The 23,894-nt window shown below is 35.5% G+C and overlaps 1 protein-coding gene across 1 annotated transcript in view; it reads left to right on the top strand.

Annotated features, from left to right (window-relative positions):
• The window catches only part of sema5a (sema domain, seven thrombospondin repeats (type 1 and type 1-like), transmembrane domain (TM) and short cytoplasmic domain, (semaphorin) 5A), a 202,873-nt gene that overhangs the window by 149,077 nt on the left and 29,902 nt on the right, over positions 1–23,894 (top strand). The window contains 2 exon segments of the mRNA XM_051098227.1: positions 10,677–10,902; positions 22,047–22,256. Of these exon segments, the coding sequence (XP_050954184.1) occupies positions 10,677–10,902; positions 22,047–22,256 (436 nt within the window).

Below are 23,894 nucleotides of genomic sequence, written 5' to 3'. Positions count from 1 at the left end.
TTTGAAATACTAGTTGGTGGTTGTTTTGTCAGACACAATAAAAACACGATGCGTCAGTCAGCTGGTAATTTTACACGGAGTCCGTTTGTCACAGTGCCTGTAACCGCGATGTAATGATAGTGATAAAACCCACATGAATGTAGCCAGGTGTCAAACTAGACAGAAAATTATAATGAGTACCTGGCAACCCTTAATAGGTTGTCTGTTTCTGAGATCCTTCAGATGTTCAGTGTAATGATGCTTTGTTAATCAGACTCAAACATTACCGTCACTTTGTCTTAGGGCAAGTGTATTTTCAGAATCAACACGGCTGAAAATCTGTGAATATGTGAAGTGCGGTGTTAAGTGTAAGAGTTTAAGATTTTTTCCACTTTTCTTGGTGTTAATTAGGTTTGTTTAATAGCATAAATGAGAAGGTGTCTTATACCAAAAATACGCTTTTTTTTTTTTTTTTTTTTTTTTTAGAATGCACATGATGTCAGCCAACACTTTGCAAGTGTACATAATACTGCACTTTTTATTAAACTTCAGATTGTCCTCATTCATCCAGTCTGAATTCACCAGTTCAAGAGTGTTGCAAATGAGTACCTGGGTATTTCAATCAACTGCTCATCACAGATAGTGTGCTCTCACTGAATTTCAAGGATTTCAATTGTGATAATATCATATGTGTTTTATATAACAATGCATTATAAAAGAAACAAGTATATAAAATACTTTTATTTTACAATATTAAATCTGTGTATTACAAATGTCTACATTATATTATATAAAGTGCCTTGCAAAAGTATTCATACCCCTTCATTTTTTTTTAACATTTTAAGTTAAACTGCTTACATAGTTAAACTGCTTAAAATTTGTTTAAACTGCTTTAAATTACTTTTTTCCCACATCAGTCTACTCTCCATACACAATCATGACAAAGCAAAAACAGAATTATCACAACCTTGTGAATTTATTATAAATAAAAACTGAAATAGGTAATTTGCATAAGTATTCATACCCCTAACTCAGTACTTAGCTGAAGCACCTTCTACAGTTTTATTGGGTTCAAGCCCAGGCTGTGGCTGGGCCACTCAAGGACATTCAGAGTTGTCTATAAGCCGCTCTTGCTGTGTGTCATTGTTCTGTTGGGAGGTGAACCTTCTGCCCAGTGAACCTTCTGCCCTCGATGAGGCTGCTACCAGCACACTTTATCGTTGAGATGCAGCTGTGCAGGTGATGAGCAGTGCCTGATTTCCTTTACACATGATGTTTGGAACTGAGGTTCATCAGACCAGAGAATCTTGTTTCTCACAATCTGAGGGTCCTTTAGGTGCTTTTTTGCAAATTCCAAGTGTGTTTTCATGTGTCTTCACTGAGGAGAAGATTGAGTCTTGCCACACCACCATAAAGCCCAGATTGATGGAGTGTTGCAGTGATGTTTGTCCTTCTGTAGATTTCTCCTATCTCCACATATGATCATGGAGCTCAACTAGAGGTACCATCAGGTTCTTGGTTACCACTCTAACCAAAGCCCTTCTCAATCAGTTGCTCAGTTTGTCCAGGAGGCCAGCTCTAGGAAGAGTCTTGGTTGTTTCAGACTTTACTGAGATTACATGCTTCTGTGAACCTTCAAAACAGCCTACTTTTTTCTGAACTCTTGCCCTGTTGTGTGGCCTGTTTCTGAGCTCTACAGGCAGTTTTTCTTTTTTTACCTCAGGGCTTGGTTTTTGCTCTGATATGCATTTTCACCTGTTAGACCTCTTATTAAGACGTGTGCCTTTCCAGATCAAACCCATTCAATTGAATTTGCCACAAGTTAACTTCAGTCGAAGTGTAGTAACATCCAGAAGCAGTATGAATACTCCTGAGCTAGATTTCAAGTGTCCCAGATAAGGGTATGAATACTTATGCAATGGAATAAATAATAAAAAAATAACGACTTTATTTAACAATTTCTGTGTCAGTCTTCGATGTGCGCTTACATTCTCATTTTTTGGTGAACTATCCCTGAAACCTTTTGACTCAGAAACAAAAAAAAAAAAAAAAAACATTGTCTGGCACAATATTCTAAGACCATCGTATAGGATATTTCATCATCAGTTTTGTTAAACTTTTTAAGTAACAGAAACTTGGAGTGTCAATATAAGAATTAACCACAATTTATTTTGTGATCACTGAAGTTGAATAACAATATCAATCATCAGTCATCAGGAATAAAATAAAATAAAAATGTAATTCATTTTTAATATTTCAGTTAACTTTTTTGATATATATTTTTTACCTGTAAAATTTTAATTATGTAGTAAGGCCACCTGATTGAGAGCCACTAGCCTACATTACTATATATTTGGTTATAAGTGATTACTGAGTGGCATCAAAGACTATAGATATACAAAGACGGTTCACTCCTATTACTTACTATACTTACTATATACAATGCTAAATATGGTGAAATATGCGCTGCCTTTTAAATAAAAGAGCCAATCGCTGATTGGTAAAGTCATTGTGTCACTGCAGCTGCTGTTAGTAGCCCCATTTCCAATAGAAACCTGAGACACTTATGACTAAAAATAGTTTTTTTAATGCTATTTGAGCATAAGGAACAACATTTATGGGGCAGTTAATTTCAGATTTTGTTGCTGACTTAAAATTTGTAGGATTCACCCATTCATTTAGATAGGACTTGGTCTTGGATGCTCGAAATAGCTGCCAGGAGACATTGCAAATATGTCCGCCAAGTGAACAGACTTTCCTTGAAAGGGACTGGTAGCATGACTAACATTTAGTACAACTACCACATACAGAGGCCTCCTTTTAAATGTTTTTTTCAAATAGCTTGGTAACTTAAATAAGTCACCCAGAATACACACAAATAACTTTTATTTCATAGTAAATCAAGGCTTATGTGTACCTCATGTGTAATTCAGATCCTCAGAAGTTTTATCTCTTATGGTGGCTTTTGAAGGATATTCTGAGAGTTCTTGAGTTTCTATATTCATTTCTTCCGCATATATTTCAAACTACTACATAAAACCATCCGCAGCCCATAAAAAACCCTGCATCCCATTTCTCGGCGATGACTGTGCAGTGTGGGTATTAATTTCCCTGACGCTGTGGTCACATAGAGACAAGTTTTCTCCGGGGAATTTGAACATTCCCAAATGACAGCATTTTTCATTAGGCCCCCTGACTGAGTGTATCGTGCTCCGTAGTCTTGCCTGACTGATTGTGTGCTTTTCTGTACTAATAATTGAGACTATTTGTCTTGGTGGTCTATTGTGGAACGGCCAGCCGGCGTGTCTCAGGTGAACCGCCAGTAATGAATGCAATCAGTGACACCTGCGTAATAGATTGCAGTTTGTTGTTTTCTGTAAAACATACTAGTTGGGGGCATATAGTGTCAAAGATGTGAGCCGTAGAACGGCCAATTACGACCAACAAACACGTACTTGCTGATACGCCGTATTTTGTTGTGGACACAAAGGATTGAGGGTTGTGTGTGTGTGCAGAGTGGATGTAATGATGTTAGAAAGCTCCAGAGAGTGCGAGTGGGATTACTCATTAGTCAGCAGATGCCTGGAGACTGAACGGGGACCAACAGAGCTTCGTAGAGGGCATCCCCTAATCCCTGGCTTCTCTACCCATAATGCATTAGTGACGGACGAGAACTTTACAGTAATTCTGAGGATGAAAAACATACTTGGGAGTGCGAGGTCTGAAAGAGATGGAGAGAGTGGGGGATAATGAATAGACTGTCGGCGGGAAAACAAGAATGGAACAATGGAGAATTAGGGAAAGGAAGAGGCAGATAAAGTGAGATGGATGGAGAATTATAGAAATGAAAAACGTGAGCGGGATGAGTAATGATAGAGGAGTGGAAAAGAGCGTAAACAATACGAGAGGGTGTATTATCCACGCGTAACATCATTATCGACAAGAAAAACATGATTGATTTTGCTCGGTTTAGGTCATGTCAGGTTTTCAAATTTCAGACATCATGGGACGGCTGGTTCACAAGTATCAGGCTGTGTACATCAACACATCAGTAACCGTTAGAAATCACCATTACGATGTGCTGCCCATATGTAGGCGTTCGCCCAGCTGGTGAGAACATCTACCTCATTGAATCCAATGTAGCATCAGCATCACAGATGATGTGTTTGAGTGCATTCTGTTGCACTTGCACCTAATACCCTTGAAGAGAGATTTTTGCAGTGCTGAGATTTTTGCACTTTTCATTTAAGGATTTTCTGATGGCTGTTTGTAAGGTGTTTTATTGGAAACCAGAAAGACTATTGAAGTGTTTGTTTTTTCACCCAGTTCCACATTTGTGCTAGATACCTCAAATCCTGCGGGTTGTTGAAGAAAGGTGTGATATTACTTTTCTAAGTGATCAGACAATTTCCTCTCATATGATAATAATCCTACCTGATCTCATGATGGAAATGTACCTGTGGGAACTTTTTCGTATGACACAAAATATTTACCAATAAGTACACATCACTGCAGTTTCCAACAGAAATGAACACTATAGGAGGTAAAACAGCGAGCACTTGTAATTTTTTCGTACACAGTTATGACTATCCAGATCCATATGTTTCGCTTTTCGGCATTCCGAATTCTGACCCCGACAGATTATTAGCCCTCTAGTATTGGGAGGTTTAGGGTTAGGTGTGGGGTTAGGAGGCAATCATGTAGCGATTTCAACGAGAGGGGGTAATAATTTGAAAGGGGGTCGAAAATGGGTACAACATCAGATATAACAAGCTTGCTCGCTACCTCAGCCGGCACGGAATTGGACTTAAGATGTGGAATCCTTGGGTACGAATCCCACTGAAAGAGCTAAAAGATGAGATATCGAAAACAAGCTAGAACGCCATGTTAGTGATTGTGTTTTTACATCACATTTGCTTTTGTTCATACTATCGAGTAGGTTTAGGTGTAGTGCATATGGTTTGTTATTTTAAAATGTCATGGATCATTAGAGTTATAGCGCCACTCAACGGATATTTCAAGTCAGAACTGTACTGACACGTACAAAACCAACGTCACATAAAACGTTGCATAATATATGTACGTTTAACTGTTTTGGGCGGCGGGGGGAAACATTCTTTTAATGCCACCCAGTGGACATTTCACATCGGGGTTGCAAACAATCCCAGCCGAGAAAGAAGGATCTTATCTAGCGAAACGACCGGTTATTTTCATAAAAATTATACTTTTTAATGTCAAACGCTCGTCTTGTCTCACTCTGCCTGAACGTTTTTTTACGGTTCATGACAGTTAGGGTATGTTGAAAAACTCCCATCTCGTGTTCTCCCTCAACTTTAAAATCATCTTATATTGCTGTTTTTCCTTTTTTGTTAAGGGTGTTTGATCTTCTTTGCATGTTCACTTTGCAAAGACCGAGTCAGTACTTCTGCAGTGATGTAGGATGATTTTGAAATGATTTTTGAAGTTGAGGGAGGAAATACGATTGGGGTTTTTCAACATACCCTAACTGTCTTGAGCCAGAATACACAGAGTTCAGCAAGACAATACGAGTGTTTGAGATTAAAAAGTATTTAAATTGTATTTTTTAATGAAAATAACCGATCGTTTCACTAGATAAGACCCTTCTTCCTCGGCTGGGATCGATTACAACCACATTTGGGATCATTTGAAGCCACATTTAAACTGCATTTTGGAAGAACTGCAAAATCGAAGCACCATAGCAGTCCATTATTCTCTATGGAGAAAAATCCTGAAATGTTTAACTCAAAAAACATAATTTCTTTATGACTGAAGAAAAAAAGACATGAACATTTTGGATGACAAGGGGGTGAGTACATTATCTGTAATTTCAGCAAGCTGATTACTCGCTAAAACCTCCCACAGATCATGTTTTCATCCCATTTTACGTCTTATTTTGATGTAACAAAGTGGTATCTCAATGTCTGAGTTGTTTACTTACGTTTTTAAATTAGTCTTTCCCATTAATGTCTTTATATTATTCATTCAGACTGATTTACGAACGTGAAACACACACAAACACAAGAGGTGGGATTTATTGCATAAACCAATCACAGCAGGAACATAACCATTTATATCCAATCATATTGCATTGGAGGCAGTGCCTCCTGTCATGTGACTTTCCCCTATTCATTCTCAGTTACCCCCCAGCAAACTCACTGCACGCTTTACGTTGTCCGTTAAAACTCAATGGGCTCAGGGGAGGTGAGAGAGACGCAGACTCTCGTTGTAACTTCACCTGCTTGTGTCGTTGTTGGACAATGTTTCTGTAGAAAAAACAAGTGATTTATACACTTTCAAATATTATTTGTAATATTGGGGTTGTTTTATTTTTGTACTACGAATTTTCTCACCCAATATTTTGAGAAGACACTGCCTCCCTTGCATCCTCAGAGGAAACACTCCTAATATATAAAATGTTTTTTGTTATTTGTCTCTCACAGTGACGAAAAGCTGAATCTAAAGAACCAGGTTCTTTAATATTTTAATTGCATGTTTACATAACTCTATAGACTTAATACAGCATGTAGTTGTAGTTTGTTCATTTGTGGAGGCATCCAGACGTTGAGTGTTTAATGGAACGGTGTAATTATCGGGTAACTCGTTTTGCTTTTGTGCTCTGAGAGAGTGCAGCCGTCCATGAACATTTGACTATGCGTAGTCACACAAGTACAACACTAACACCCAACACCCTCCTTTGTCTCTGAGAAAACATACTGTAAAAATCTCTGTGTTAGAGCCTTTCTAGCTGAGGTGTTGATGCTCAGTGAGGTAAAAAGCGCAGAGTCAGCTGATTTGATTTCATTAAATGCATAAACCGTTATTAAATATTAACAAAGAGAGTATGAAAACAAAAACAGGTGGTAAACAATGCCTAAACTTTTCCATATCTTTAACCTCAGCCTCTCCCCGTCCTTGGGAGAAAGGAGGTGAGAAGAAACGAGCGGAGGGAGGAGAGGTGAAGTAGACAGCCGTCCGAGCGCCTCACATCAGCTCTCCCTCCATCTGACAGATTGACGGATGAACAAAAAGGACTTTTATCTTATTTTGCCAAGGTCTGGCAGTCATTCAAGGTCTATTAAGCATAAATAAATGCAGTGAGAATGGACACAGCTCCCCACTCCACCAAATGAACACATATGATTTACAGGAAATCTATAGCTCCTTGTTTCAGGTGAATTTATTAAGGTGTCAGGACATGAATCTGACTGCCTCAAGTGCTAGACATTGGTATCAGAAGACACTCTACATTATCATAAATCGAAGGATTGAAAGCTCATAACTGCTGGTACAGATCAAGGATACAGGCAGTGTAGATGTCATATCAATAATAGAAATGCAATAAAACAATCAAGAATTTAAGAGGTTAGATTTGCCGCAAGTCCCCGCCGAACTGTTAGAGCAGACAACGCTTATATGAACTGTCCCATGCCAGGGACCACAATTTTTGCCTTTTTGTCAGTCCTTTGAGCTTCCATTCAAATCGAAATGTCATTTTAGCTTGTGTAAAATATGCTTCTTATTTATTCCCTCATTTTTCAGAGCCTTTTTCTTCTCATGGGCCATAAATTAAACTTGATCAATGACCTTTTCTGCTTGACTTGTTTGCGACTTGCCACGTTCAGCAAAGAGCGCAATGGAAATATTTCATAGGCGCCTGCAAAATGGCAACAAATCACAGAGGAACATTCTCAGCATAAATGTTTTCCAAAAAAGAAAAAAAATATGGTGACATGCTGATTTGGTGACCAATTATTAGCAATCATTTTTGGGACTCTGGGTTAGTAATAATGGTTCTTATTATTTTCAGTGTTGAAAACAGTTTGTATGTATGTGTATATGTGTGTGTATATATATATATATATATATATATATATGGTATAATAATATGGTATAATAATCAGCATATCAGAATGATTTCTGAAGGATCATGTGACACTGAAGACATTTTAAATGACAATAACACATATCGCGATGTTGCTGTTTTACTGTATTTTTAATCAAATTAATGCTTATATTTTTTAATAAAGAATAGCATTTATAATTATACATTTTATATAAAATTAACAATAAATTCTAGAAAAAATTCTATAATGAATTCTATATTTTATGATTCATAAATACAGAAAAATATGAAATGCTATTGAAATATTATGTATTGATTGATTATATAAAGTATTGTATTGATTACATAAAGAAGAAAATTTCTAATTATATATTTTATATAAAGTAAAATTATAAATTATATACAGTAGTCAACATTTGAAGTGGGTCAAAACCTTTCCTTAAATTTGTCCTAAAACCAAAAAGAATACCTGTTCTTGTCTTAGGACAATTTTGATTACATTTTTTTGATCCACTTCAAATGTTGACTACTGTATACACTGCCGTTCAAAAGTTTGGGAACAGTAAGATTTTAATGTTTTTTTAAAGTCAAATAATCCTTCAGAAATCATTCTAATATACTGATTTATTATCAATGTTTAAAATTATAATTTTTTTCAACCTGTGATACTTTTTTTCAAGATTTTTTTGATGAATAAAGTGTTTGAAAGAACAGCATTTATTCAAAATAGAAATCTTTTGTAGCAATATGCTACATGCTACATTCCCTTCTTTCTTTCCTTAAAAGAAATGAATACTTTTATTCAGCAAGGATGTGTTAAATTGAAAAAAAGTGATAGTAAAAACATACACTGACCAAAATTATAAATGCAACACTTTTGTTTTTGCCCCATTTTTCATGAGATGAACTCAAAGATCTAAGACTTTTTCTATGTACACAAAAGGTGTTTTTCTCTCAAATATTGTTCATAAATCTGTGTAAATCGGTGTTAGTGAGCACTTTTGCTTTGCTGAGATAATCCATCCAGGCTGGCCACAAAAAAAAGGCCACTCTAAAATGTGCAGTTTTATCACACAGCACAATGCCACAGATGTCGCAAGTTTTAAGGGAACGTGCAATTGGCATGCTGACTGCAGGAATGTCCACCAGAGCTGTTGCCCATGAATTGAATGTACATTTCTCTAATATAAGCCGTCTCCAAAGGCGTTTCAGAGAATTTGGCAGCACATCCAACAGGCCTTACAGCCACAGACCACGTGTAACCACACCAGCCCAGGACCTCCACATCCAGCATCTTCACCTCCAAGATCATCTGTGACAGTCACCTGGACAGCTGCTGCAATAGTTGGTTTGCATAACCAAAGAATTTCTGCACAAACTGTCAGAAACCGTCTCAGGGAAACTCATCTGCATGCTCGTTGTCCTCATCGGGGTTTCGACCTGACTGCAGTTCGTCGTCGTAACTGACTTGAGTGGGCAAATGCTCACATTCAATGGCGTCTGGCACTTTGGAGAGGTGTTCTCTTCACGGATGAATCCCGGTTTTCACTGTACAGGGCAGATGGCAGACAGCGTGTATGGCGTTGTGTGGGTGAGCGGTTTGCTGATGTCAACATTGTGGATCGAGTGGCCCATGGTGGCGGTGGGGTTATGGTATGGGTAGGTGTATGTTATGGACAACGAACACAGGTGCATTTTATTGATGGCATTTTGAATGCACAGAGATACCGTGATGAGATCCTGAGGCCCATTGTTGTGCCATTCATCAACGACCATCAGCTCATGTTGAAGCATGATAATGCACAGCCCCATGTTGCAAGGATCTGTACACAATTCCTGGAAGCTGAAAACATCCCAGTTCTTGCATGGCCAGCATACTCACAGGACATGTCACCCATTGAGCATGTTTGGGATGCTCTGGATCGGCGTATACGACAGCGTGTTTCAGTTCCTGCCAATATCCAGCAACCTTGCACAGCCATTGAAGAGGAGTGGACCAACATTTCACAGCCCACAATCAACAACCTGATCAACTCTATGCGAAGGAAATGTGTTGCACTGCATAAGGCAATGGTGGTCACATCAGTTACTGACTGGTTTTCGGACCCCCCCGGACCGCCCCCCTACCCCCCCAATACAGGAAAACTGCTCATTTTAGAGTGCCCTTTTATAGTGGCCAGCCTAAGGCACACCTGTGCAATAATCATGCTGTCCTAATCAGCATCTTGATATGCCACACCTGTGAGGTGAATGGATTATCTCGGCAAAGGAGAAGTTCTCACTAACACAGATTTAGACAGATTTGTGAACAATATTTGAAAGAAATAGGCCTTTTGTGTACATAGAAAAAGTCTTAGATCTTTGAGTTCAGCTCATGAAAAATGGGGGCAAAAACAAAAGTGTTGCGTTTATAATTTTGGTCAGTGGATATTGTTAGAAAATATTTCTATTTTAAATAAATGCTGTTTTTACTTTTTAACTTTTTATTCTTCAAAGATTCCTGAAAAAGTATCACAGGTTCCAAAAAAAATCCAACATTAATAATAAATCAGAATATTAGAATGATTTCTGAAGGATCGTGTGACACTGAAGACTGGAGTAATGGCTGATTAAAAAATCAGCTTTGCATCACAAAAATAAATTATATTTCAAAGTATATTAAAATAGGAAACTGTTATTTTAAATTGCAGTAATATTTCATAATATTACCTTTTATTACCTTAAAGTAAATGAGCATAAGAGACTTAAAAATCATTAAAAATGTTACTGATCCCAAACTTTTGAACTGAGGTGTATATATGTATTATATAATATATTTTACCGGTTTGTACAGGAATTCCAGTCCTGTAATACCCTCCCTTGCCCGGATCTAAAGAAGACCACTCCCTGGACCCCATGGACGCCGGTGAACATCTCTGACAATGGCGGCCACTACGAGCAGCGGTTCAGGTACACCTGTAAGGCGAGAGTACCGGAGCCCAGCCTGCTGGAAGTAGGGAGACAGCGGATTGAGATGAGATATTGCTCCAGTGATGGATCCACGGGATGCTCCACAGACGGTGAGATCTCATTCTGTCTCTCTACCCTGTGATTCTTCATTTGTCACTCAGCTTTTTCCTTTTCTCTGCTCTCATCTTGCTTTTTCTCCCTGTGTCTTTGATGGAGTGAGCCCAGAGTGACTTTGAGGCAAGCCACTTGATCTATTTGTCCATCAGTGGAAAGACAACATGATGTGCTCTAGTGCTCTAGTCTCTCCTTCTTTCCCTCAGTCTCTCTCTCTTTCTCTCATCTATGTGGGTTCGCTACATCAGTTTTTGGAGTGCCGTCTCACCCAACACAAGTGCTCTTGGCTGCATTCTGCTTCAGTGAGACACGAGGAACATGCTAATGAAGTCAAATCAGCGAATGTGATTTCTTTCAGTGGTCGGGGGTCTTCCTGTCTGGCAAATTGCAGTACATGCCCTTAATTTTATTTATTTACCTCCCTGCATTAGGTTTCACATCTGTGAACTAGCTGCGGTTTGTAAACAAGCTGTTAACTGACGAGTTACGAGAGTCAAAGAGGCGCCGGTAGAGTATATTAGACGGATATGCAGTGAAAACCCTGTAACAGTAAAGTTTGTTTTTGAGTGATGTTTATAGACACTTATATTCTATAGTCAAGCTCTGATCTTCAACAGACATTTACTTAGAAATGCCACACACAAAGCTAATGACAAGAGTTCTTTTTAGACTATTTTTCTTCACTTTTCCATCTCACTAATTTCCATTTCGTTTTACAAGCGAGTGAGCTGAAATGGAAAAAAAACAAAACATTCAGAGCCATATAAAGAACAGTGCTGAAATATTTAATTTGCCAGTTTGTGGAAGTCTTTTGTTGCTTTTAAATGAAGTTTTTCCATTTGAAAGCTGCATTACAGGAAATCAATGAGGATTTGTTTTTTCTTAAAAAGCCAAATGTTTATTGTGTGTTGAGTGGCGTGTGTGTGTCTGATTTTTAAGAATTCTTTAAAGAAATTAAATTGATCAAAAGTGCTCGTAAAAGACATTCATAATGTTACAAAAGATATTTAAAATTAAGGCTGTAAGTTAATTATGTGTTGAATTGTGTGTACTAACAGGCCAAACAGACAATAATTACATAAAAAATCAGATTATATAAATGTAAATCAAAATATATAGATACAAAGCTGAATATATAAATGTAACTCAGAATATATATAAGTCTGAATATAAAAATAAAAACCTTAATATATAAATGTATAGAAGTAAATCATGATATCATGATATTCATGATGAACATTTATACAGTATATTCAGTTTTCTATCTATATCAGATTTTTATCTATATATCGCAAGTGACCTTTGTATATTCAGATTTATATCAACATATTGCAATGTATATTTATGTATTCATATTTATGTCTGCATATACACAAAAAAAACTTATAACTATGTACTATACTATATACATACTTATAACTATAAATTCATATATAGTTTTAAGTCTGAATATAGAAATGTACATTTTGAATATATACATTACTTCCATATAATCATGATTTACATTTATATATAAAGAGTTTTATTTTTAAGATTTTTATCGTTATATTCTGATTTACATTTATATATTCTGATATATCAAAAATATTGATTTACCTCTAAATATTCATGATTTACATTTATATATTAACATTTCTATCTTTATATTCTGATTTACAATTATATATTCTGATTTGTAAAAACTATATTGTGATTTTCTTCTGTATATTCAAAATTTACATTATATAGTCAGACTTATAACTATATATTCAGATTTACTTCCAATTATTCATGATTTACATTTATATATAAAGATGTCTATCTTTATATTCTGATTTGTAAAAAAAAAAATAGTGATTTACTTCTATATATTCAAAATTTACATTTATATATTAAGACATAACTCTAGATTCAGATTTACTTCCATATATTCATTATTTACATTTATATATAAAGATTTCTATCTTTGTATTCTAATTTATATTTATACATTGTGATTTATAAAATATATATATATATTGAAAAAAAATGATATTTGAATATATATATATATATATATATATTAAAAAAAGTGATTTACTTCTATATATTCAAAATTTACATTTATATGTTAAGACATATAACTCTATATTCAGATTTACTATATATATATATATATATATATATTGTGATTTACTTCTATATATTCATGATTTACATTTATATATTAAGATTTCTATCTTTATATTCTGATTTACATTTATATGTTCTAAATTGTAAAAAATATATTGTGATTTACTTCTATATATTCAAAATTGACATATATATTAAGACATATAACTATATTCAGATTTATGCCCATATATTCAAGATTTACATTTATATATTAAGATTTCTATCTTTATATTCTGATTTACATTTATATGTTCTAAATTGTAAAAAATATATTGTGATTTACTTCTATATATTCAAAATTTACATATACATTAAGACATATAACTATATTCAGATTTACGCCCATATATTCATGATTTATATTTATATATTAAGATTTTTATCTTTATATTCTGATTTACGTTTATATATTCTGATTTTTAAAAACATATTCTGATTTACTTCTATATATTCACAATTTACATTTATATATTCAGATTTTATATAATTATTTCCTGTTTAACGTTTCATACACACACGCACACACACATTTGTAATGTTACAAAAGTTTTCTATTTTAAATAAATGCTGTTCTTTTGAACTTTCTATTTATCAAAGAAGCCTGAAAAACATGAAACAACATTGATATAAGAATTTCAACACTGAAATTACTATAAAATGTTTCTTGAGCAGCAAATAAGCATATTCAAAGAATTATTGAAGAATCATGTTATGGCTGTGTTATTTTAAATTGCAATAAATTGTTCAATGTTACTGATTTTACAGCACTTTTGATCAATTATATACACTCTTGGTAAGCATAAGAGAATTGTTTACATTCCCAGATACATATACATGCATATACAGGCACACACAGCCATTTTTAGAGGTGTTAGCATCATCTGCAAAGTTAGTTTTAATATTTCTCTTTAGTATTGCCTAGCGATCTGTATTTCTCTGACACATTTGACTCTCATGATTCATCAGTGCTGCATCAGTATAACTCATAAATATTAAGCGCCCAACACACACATGAATAATTTCTCCAGTTTAACCATTATTTAGCTTGAAGCACCCAGCTATACCGCTGCATGCCCCGTCTTGACAGATGTTTCTTCTAAGGGCTTTTGGACAGTTGTTAACTTACTGCATATCGTACAGAGGAGGCCTAGTCCCATAATCACCTCCACACTAAAGATGTGTGTTGATGTCAGTGAAGCCACAAGGGAAGATGAGTTCTAAAACGAATGGGCTGCCACTTGGCCAAGATTTAGCCTCACGTCTCGGCTGGCCCATATCGATTTGAATCCGTAAGCCATGCCTGTGCAAAAGCGAGGGTGATAAAGCACAGCATCTCAATGCATAGAGTTCATGTGAAACAATCTAGAGTGGTGGAATGACTGTATGTGGGTTTCTAAACTAGAATATTATACAGTCAAACTTATAGAATTACTTCAAGATGATTATTTGGGTTGAACATTTTAGAGACACTTAATGCTACATGTTGTTTTAGCTTAGTTGGTTAGCTAATACCAATTTATGAAACATACTATGAATTATGTTAAAATTGGCTTATTTCTTTTTGTAAAATATGCTTATAAAAGTACAAGGACATTCAGCTGTCTGTAGATGAGTTAGCAGGTCCTTGGAAGTCACCTTGGCTTTGTCAAGAAGTCACGTGTTTGTTGCTATTTTGTCGAACCTTTGAGGTCTGAGCCTCTTTCTCTGTCTAATATCAACATTATGAAAGAAACAAGATCAGTAGAATCAGCCCTGGCTGACATTTTCAGATTGGAAATGCATTTGATGTCAGTTTTTTTTGTTAGGCAAATGTAAATCGGCTTTGTGCAGATAAGGTTCCTTGATTTCTCTGCTGTGTTTTTTAGGAGCAAATTAAAGAAATTATCAGTGTCCGCAGCAGCTGGTCATTATTTACACACAGATTCGGGAGCTTTGCTTAGTGAGCCGCAGTCCGTTGACTTAATTATAATAAGTAGATTAAGCTGAATAAAAATATAAAACGTTGTCAGATAACAACATCACTTTCTTTGATAAACTGCTGGCCGTATTTGTTCAAACCTTGATGGTCATCAGTTAATTTACTAGTGTTTATAACTTTGAAGTTCTGTCCTCTGAGATTATTCGAGGTGTGGATGGATAACGGTCATTTTAACATGCAGTTAACTTTCTAACGCAGTTAACATGCAGATAGTGTGCTGGGCTTTAGCTTTTAGACAGTTTACATGTTAAAAAAAACTCATCCCCTTTGAAGTGCTACTGCATATGTAAGGTGGCCTAAAGAGCTCAACACACTGCAACTTAAGAAAACATGCAAATAGAAAAAGCACAAGCAAATTAAGAGATATTAAACATCAGTTTGACAACACGTGGTGCAAATACGCAAAATACGGAGCCGTGATGCAAATACTCACAACACAACCAAATACAGAAATGCTTTGCAAATACACGCAACACAACCCAATACAGAAACACGCTGCAAATAATCACAACACAAACAATTACAGAAACTCGCTGCAAATACTCACAACACAACCAAATGCAAAAATGCGCTGTAAATACAGAAATGCTCTGGAAATACTCACAACCAAATACAGAAACATGCTGCAAATACTCACAACACAACCAAATACAGAAACGCTCCGCAAATACTCACAACCAAATACAGGAACGCTCTGCAAATACTCACAACCAAATACAAAAACATGCTGCAAATACTCATAATACAACCAAATACAGAAACGCTCCGCAAATACTCACAACCAAATACAGAAACATGCTGCAAATACTCACAATACAACCAAATACAGAAACGCTCCGCAAATACTCACAACCAAATACAGAAACATGCTGCAAATACTCACAACACAACCAAATACAGAAACGCTCCGCAAATACTCACAACCAAATACAGAAACGCTCTGCACGTACAACCAAATACAGGTACATGCTGCAAATAACCACAACACAAACAATTACAGAAACTCGCTGCAAATACTCGCAATACAGCCAAATGCAGAAACGCTCTGCACATACTCACAACCAAATACAGAAACTCGCTGCAAATACTCACAACACAACCAAATGCAAAAATGCACTGTAAATACAGAAATGCTCTGGAAATACTCACAACCAAATACAGAAACAAGCTGCAAATACTCACAACACAACCAAATACAGAAACGCTCCGCAAATACTCACAACCAAATACAGGAACGCTCTGCAAATACTCACAACCAAATACAAAAACATGCTGCAAATACTCACAATACAACCAAATACAGAAACGCTCCGCAAATACTCACAACCAAATACAGAAACGCTCTGCACGTACAACCAAATACAGGTACATGCTGCAAATAACCACAACACAAACAATTACAGAAACTCGCTGCAAATACTCGCAATACAGCCAAATGCAGAAACGCTCTGCACATACTCACAACCAAATACAGAAACTCGCTGCAAATACTCACAACACAACCAAATGCAAAAATGCGCTGTAAATACAGAAATGCTCTGGAAATACTCACAACCAAATACAGAAACAAGCTGCAAATACTCACAACACAACCAAATACAGAAACGCTCCGCAAATACTCACAACCAAATACAGGAACGCTCTGCAAATACTCACAACCAAATACAAAAACATGCTGCAAATACTCACAATACAACCAAATACAGAAACGCTCCGTAAATACTCACAACCAAATACAGAAACATGCTGCAAATACTCACAACACAACCAAATGCAAAACTGTGCTGTAAATACAGAAATGCTCTGGAAATACTCACAACCAAATACAGAAATACTCCGCAAATACTCACAACCAAATACAGGAACGCTCTGCAAATACTCACAACCAAATACAAAAACATGCTGCAAATACTCACAATACAACCAAATACAGAAACGCTCCGCAAATACTCACAACCAAATACAGAAACATGCTGCAAATACTCACAACACAACCAAATACAGAAACGCTCCACAAATACTCACAACCAAATACAGAAACGCTCTGCACATACAACCAAATACAGAAACATGCTGCAAATAACCACAACACAAACAATTACAGAAACTCGCTGCAAATACTCACAACACAACCAAATGCAAAAGAGCGCTGTAAATACAGAAACACTCTGGAAATACTCACAACCAAATACAGAAACATGCTGCAAATACTCACAGTACAACCAAATACAGAAACATGCTGCAAATACTCACAGTACAACCAAATACAGAAACGCTCCGCAAATACTCACAACCAAATACAGGAACGCTCTGCAAATACTCACAACCAAATACAAAAACATGCTGCAAATACTCGCAATACAGCCAAATGCAGAAACGCTCTGCACATACTCACAACCAAATACAAAAACATGCTGCAAATACTCACAGTACAACCAAATACAGAAACGCTCCACAAATGCTCACAACCAAATACAAAAACATGCTGCAAATACTCACAGTACAACCAAATACAGAAACGCTCTGCACATACTCACAACCAAATACAGAAATATGCTGCAAATAATCACAACACAAACAATTACAGAAACTCGCTGCAAATACTCACAACACAACCAAATGCAAAAATGCGCTGTAAATACAGAAAAGCTCTGGAAATACTCACAACCAAATACAGAAGCATGCTGTAAATACTCACAAAACAACCAAATACAGAAACATGCTGCAAATACTCACAGTACAACCAAATACAGAAATGTTCCGCAAATACTCACAACCAAATACAAAAACATGCTGCAAATACTCACAACCAAATACAGAAATGCTCCACAAATACTCACAACCAAATACAGAAACGCTCTGCAAATACTCACAGCCAAATACAGAAACATGCTGCAAGTACTCACAATACAACCAAATACAGAAAGCTCTGCAAATACTCACAACCAAATACAGAAACGCTCTGCAAATACAGAAACTCTCTGCAAATACACGCAATACAACCCAATACAGAAACGTGCTACAAATAATCACAACACAAACAATTACAGAAACTCGCTGTAAATACTCACAACACAACCAAATACAAAAATGCGTTGCAAATACAGAAACGCTCTGGAAAAACTTGCAACACAACCAAATACAGAAACTTGCTGCAAATGCTCACAATACAACCAAATACAGAAACATGCTGCAAATACTCGCAACACAACCAAATACAGAAATGCTCCACAAATACTCACAACCAAATACAGAAACACTCTGCAAATACTTGCAACACAAATAAAAAATGAAATTCACTGCAAATACTCACAACTCAACCAAATACAGAAACACTCTACAAATACTTGCAACACAGCGACACACAGAAGCACTGCAAATACTTGCAGCGCAACCAAATACAAAAACACGCTGCAAAAACAGAAACATGCTGCAAATACTCACAATACAACCAAATATAATTACAATGATTTCTGAAGGAACATGTGATACTTTTTTATCAATTTACTGTGTCCTTGCAGAATACAAGTATTATTATTTATTTACCCCAAACTTTTAAATGGTAGTACATTTTTCACAAAAATATTAAACAACATCAAACTGCTTTCAACATTACTAATAAAATGTTTCTTCAGCAGCAAATCAGCATATTAGAATTATTTTTTGAAGGATCATGTGACACTGAAGACTGGATTAATGATGCTGAATATTCAGCTTTGCCATCACAGGTACAACATGTATAAACTGTGAAAATGAGGAATAATTAGCAATTTCGTGAACATAGTTTAGAAGCTGAGAAGGTGAATCCCTTTTTTTTTTTTTGGTGCACAAAAAAGCCTCTGTAGCTTTCTTTACAATACAGCACCATTTTTCTTTTAGTGCGTGTTTAACGCTTAACCTTCAGTACAATAAAAATCAATACATGCACCATTATGTCTATTTGTTTGCTGGAGTAATGGCAGTGGGTAGAGTGAAAATGCTGCCAAACAGTCAAGCTACTTATCTTAAAACCTTGAGATTTTTTGCAGCATAAGCCAGAGGCCGTAACTGATGATGGCCCAGGTTTGTAATTTGGCTATGAATGATGCCTTCATTTATTTCAGCAACAATAGCACATCATTTTAGCGTGTGACTTTAGCACTATTTTCTCATCTAAATACCGTGCTGCACGGACAGCTCCATCTCTCTATCTCTGTCTTTCTTTCTTTTTTTCTTTCGTTCTTTCCTCCTCCTTTTCTGTGAGAAGCGGCTGATATCTCCAAGGCTATTTACTGTCGGTTCCCCACAGATCTGCCATCAGTTAGAATCCCACTCAGTGTCAGATTCTGCAGACCTTAGGATCTCAGCTGGCAAATTTCTCTGTGGTGCATTACACACACACGTCCTTGGATACAAAACAGAAAATCTCAGTCAGTGATTCTGGTCTCAGCTTTATACAGTCAGGCCCAAAAGTCTGAGAGCGCATCTGAAAATCTGGGATTAGAAATCAGATTTAAAACTAAAAATAAGATGAGTATAAAGTTAAAACTTTTGCGGTTCATGTGCCTCAAGAACTGCTTTCATTAAAGCAAAACAGATTGAAACTTTCAGTTTTTTCTTTCAGTTTATGATAATGTAATTTGTCATTTAAAAAGTCATTTTAATTCCACATTAATATACATTTGAATTTAAAACTACTGTATTAAATAATTATAAATAAATTGAATTTAATTTTTTATTACAAATAATCAAATGTATTATTTCAGAAAAAATAGTTAACTACTTAATAGGAAAATATAATTTGTAATTATAAAATGATTATAAAATGAATAAAAAAGAAACGTTGATGATGATGATGATGATTCAATTCAATTTAATAATTACAAATGAACATAATTTCTATTTTAAAAAGCTGTTTAGTTTTAGTCAATAGTTACAAATAATAAAGTTTTAGTGAAAAAAATTGTAATTATATTCAATAATTACAGATTAATACAATTTAGAATTTAAAAGCTGATACAATTTATTCAATAGTTACAAATCATGTTATTTATTATTTAAAAAACTATTATATTCAATAATTAACAATTTAATACAATTTTGATTTTTAAAACAAATCAAATTACAAATCATATCATTTATTATTTTAAAATCTATTACAATATATTTTAAAATTTAAAAAGCTGTTAAATTAAATTTATGTTACAAATCATATAATGTAGTATGTAAAACTATTACTTTATATTCATTAATTACAAATTAATACATTTTCTAATTTAAAAAGCTGTTAAATTTTATTCAGTAGTTACAAATCATGTAATTTAATATTTAAAAAACTATTAAATTATATTCAGTAATTAACTATTTAATACGATTTAGAATAAAAAAGCTGTTAAATTATATTTAAGTTAAAAATCATATAATTTATTGTTTGAAATCTATTACATTATATTTAATAATTACAAATAATAAAATGTTTAATTTTTAAAAGCTGTTAAATGATATTCAATAGTTACAAGTAATATAATTTATTAATTAAAAAGCTATTAAATTATATTCAATAATTACAAATTAATACAACTTCTAATTAAAAAAAATGATAAATTATATTCAGTAGTTACAAAACATATAATTTATTATAAAAAAAACAATTAAATAATATTAAATAGTTACAAATCAGTGCAATGTCTAATTTAAGAGCTGATAAATTATATTTCGTAGTTACAAATCATATAATATTTTATGTAAAAACTGTTAAATTATGTTTAATTATTACAAAATGATGTAATTTCTTATTTAAAAAGCTGTTAAATTACATTCAATAGTTGTAATTATATAATTTGTCATTTTAAAATGTTTGTTTGAATATTACAAATAAAAACAATTTATCATTTTAAAAACTGTCCAATAAATATGATGGGTTTTTTTGTTAGTTACTTTTTTAGTTTGTTAATAGAAGCATTTTTACCAGTGGTCTCATAACTTTTGACCCCGCTATTTATGAGCACCCCACACTGTTCAGTTGACCATTTGTGTCTCAGTTACCTCTTGCGAAGCTGGAACGCTGTATGTCATGGTAATTACATGTATTTGCAGAGGCGTTAACCACCCACTACGCAGACCCATCAGGGAGTCGATTCTAATTGCCCACCCCCTAACTTTTAATAAGCGCCGGTGACCGCTAGACAGTTTACGGCAGCTCTGGGGACTTGCGTAAAAGCCACACTCTTAATCCACAAGAGCTATTAATTTTCTTGATTGTGCAGGATATAATGCCCCCCATCTCGGTCGGCAGATGTACCGCTGATCCCGTTGTCTAACACATCACTCAATCAGGGTTGGGAAAGTTCAGGTACTGTATCGCTGCCTATTTAAAAGTATTTAATCGCAATTTATTATTTATTAACAACCAGCAAGCTAGCCAGTCAAAATCTAATTCCATGAAGCGACTTTAGACTTTTGTGAAAATCAATGTAGTCAGTCGTTTCATGGTAAAAGACATTGAACGCAGCACGGTTTGTTTACCTGTGGGTCTAGCCTGCACTGACACCTGTGTTCCCTTGCCATTAGCCATCAGAGCCGGGCGCCCCGCTTTGAGGTGTGAGTAGATTATGAAGTAGTCTATTACCTTTGAGAGGGCTGTGTGCTGTGGTTCTGGGGAGATTATAGGTCGACCCATGTAGCGCAGTCGCCTGCTCGGAATGGATAAATGGCTGTGGCTCACAGGGACTGTCACAGATGGATCTCGCTCAAGGTCGGCGGTACAAACACAGAGGTCACGGTGCAGACAGATAGACAGTGGCAAAAACACTCTGTTTGATAAGATAAATGTTTTTGGGCACAAATGCAATCAGTAATAATCTGCTGTAATAGTTGTGAATGGCACGGGTAACTGATTTGAGAGTCCATTTTGCTCTTTCGAAATGGTTCAGGTGGTATGGATGATTTTTTCGAAATAATAGATGAAATCGAAAACCCTGGATCTGTTCATATGTCCAAGGAGTTTCATGCTAACTGGCTCAGTCTTGTGTGTGTCTGTTCTTGTTGTAGGAGATTTGCTGCGTTCTGGACGTATCACTGGATTGACCGTAAATGGAGGCTGGGCCGCCTGGGGTCCTTGGAGTCAATGTAGTCGGGACTGCAGCTCAGGTGTCCGAAACCGCAAACGCACCTGCTCCAACCCCAAACCCAAATATGGAGGAATCACATGCCTCGGGCCTGCCCAGGAGTTCCAAGAGTGCAATACTACACCTTGTCCAGGTTGGCAGTCCTCATACATAAATCTTTTCCAATTTTTTCCATTCATATTTTTGTGACGTACACAGCTTCTCCAGACTGTGTTTTTCCACAATTTTCCCCAGTTTGAAATGAAAGGATATGTATAAATGTGATTGATTTGAATTTATCATTTTAAATTTTAAAATTTGTAATGTAAAAAAGTTAGGGTTAGTAGGATTTTAGTTCTAGCAAAAGTATCTTTTGCTCTCAAAGACTTTATTTAAAAGGAGAGCTCCACTTCCAAAACAACAGGTTACAAATAATTTACTCACCCCCTTGTCATCCAAGATGTTCATGTCTTTCTGTCTTCAGTCGTAAAGAAATTATGGTTTTTGAGGAAAACATTTCAGGATTTTTCTTCATATAATGGACCTCAGTTGTGCCCCCGATTCTGAACTTCCAAAATGTAGTTTAAATGCAGCTTCAGAGGGATCTAAATGATCCCAGTCGAGGAAGAAGGTTCTTATCTAGCGAAACAATCTGTCATTTTTTTCGATAAATAAAAATTTGTATACTTTTTAAGCACAAAAGCTTGTGTAGCACAGGCTCTCGGATATGCGTCCATGGGTCGTTCTTGAACGATTCGTTCATTTTGAACGAATCTTTAATGTGACTCGCGAAGAACGAGTCGTCTCGGGGAGTGATTCGTTCAGTTGCGCATGCGCAACATCCTATTAGGTTCTGTACTGGAATTAGTTCACCTGTTTCGAGTCTTCAGGTTTTTCGAGTCGTTCATTCATCTCATGGGGCTGTCACGTGACCCTGATTTTGCTAAAATTAACAAAATGACTCGAAAAAAGATTTGTTCATTTTGCTGAACGAGACTCAAAGGTCCAAGTAGGTAAAATGATCCGAACTTCCCATCACTACTACGAATCACGTCTGAGTTCATCTTCTGTGTACTCTGGCTCAAAAAAGTAGAGTATGGCGAAAAACTCCATCTTATTTTCTCCTACAATTTCAGCATCGTCCGACACGTTGTACCTTTTTGTTTGTAAACAGCGTTTGACTTACTTGCACTTTCTTACTCTTTGCTCGTTCGCTTTGTAAACACTGGGTCTGTAGATCCGCCTACGTTTGACGTGACCTTTCGACATTTTCAATAGATTCAATAGTACGTTGTGAACACGCATCCCAGAACCTGTTCTACATGAGCTTTTGTGCTTAAAAATTATACACATTTTTATTTTCTGAAAAAAATGACAGATTGTTTTGCTAGATAAGTCCCTTCTTCCTCGACTGGGATCATTTAGAGCCCTTTAAACTATGTTTTGGAAGTTCAAAATCGGGGGCACGATTGAAGTCCATTATATGAAGAAAAATCCTGATATGCTTTCCTCAAAAACCACAATTTCTTCATGACTGAAGACAGAAAGACTTGAACATCTTGGATGACAAGGGGGGTGAGTACATTATTTGTGAATTGTTGTTCTGGAAGTGGACTTCTCCTTTAATCAAGAAACACAGTAAAATAAAACAATTGCGAAATACTGAGACCACAGTGAAAAAAACTGTTTTCTTTTTCAATATATTATAAAAAGTAATTTATTCCTGTGATTTTAAAGCTGAATTTTCAGCAGCCATTACCCTAGTCTTCAGTGGCACATGATCCTTCAGAAA

This window comes from Labeo rohita, chromosome 24 (assembly GCF_022985175.1).
Source record: "Labeo rohita strain BAU-BD-2019 chromosome 24, IGBB_LRoh.1.0, whole genome shotgun sequence".
NCBI classification, from domain to species: domain Eukaryota; kingdom Metazoa; phylum Chordata; class Actinopteri; order Cypriniformes; family Cyprinidae; genus Labeo; species Labeo rohita.
The sequence above is the reverse complement of the archived record's forward strand: the minus strand, read 5'-3'. Positions and strand labels throughout refer to the sequence as shown.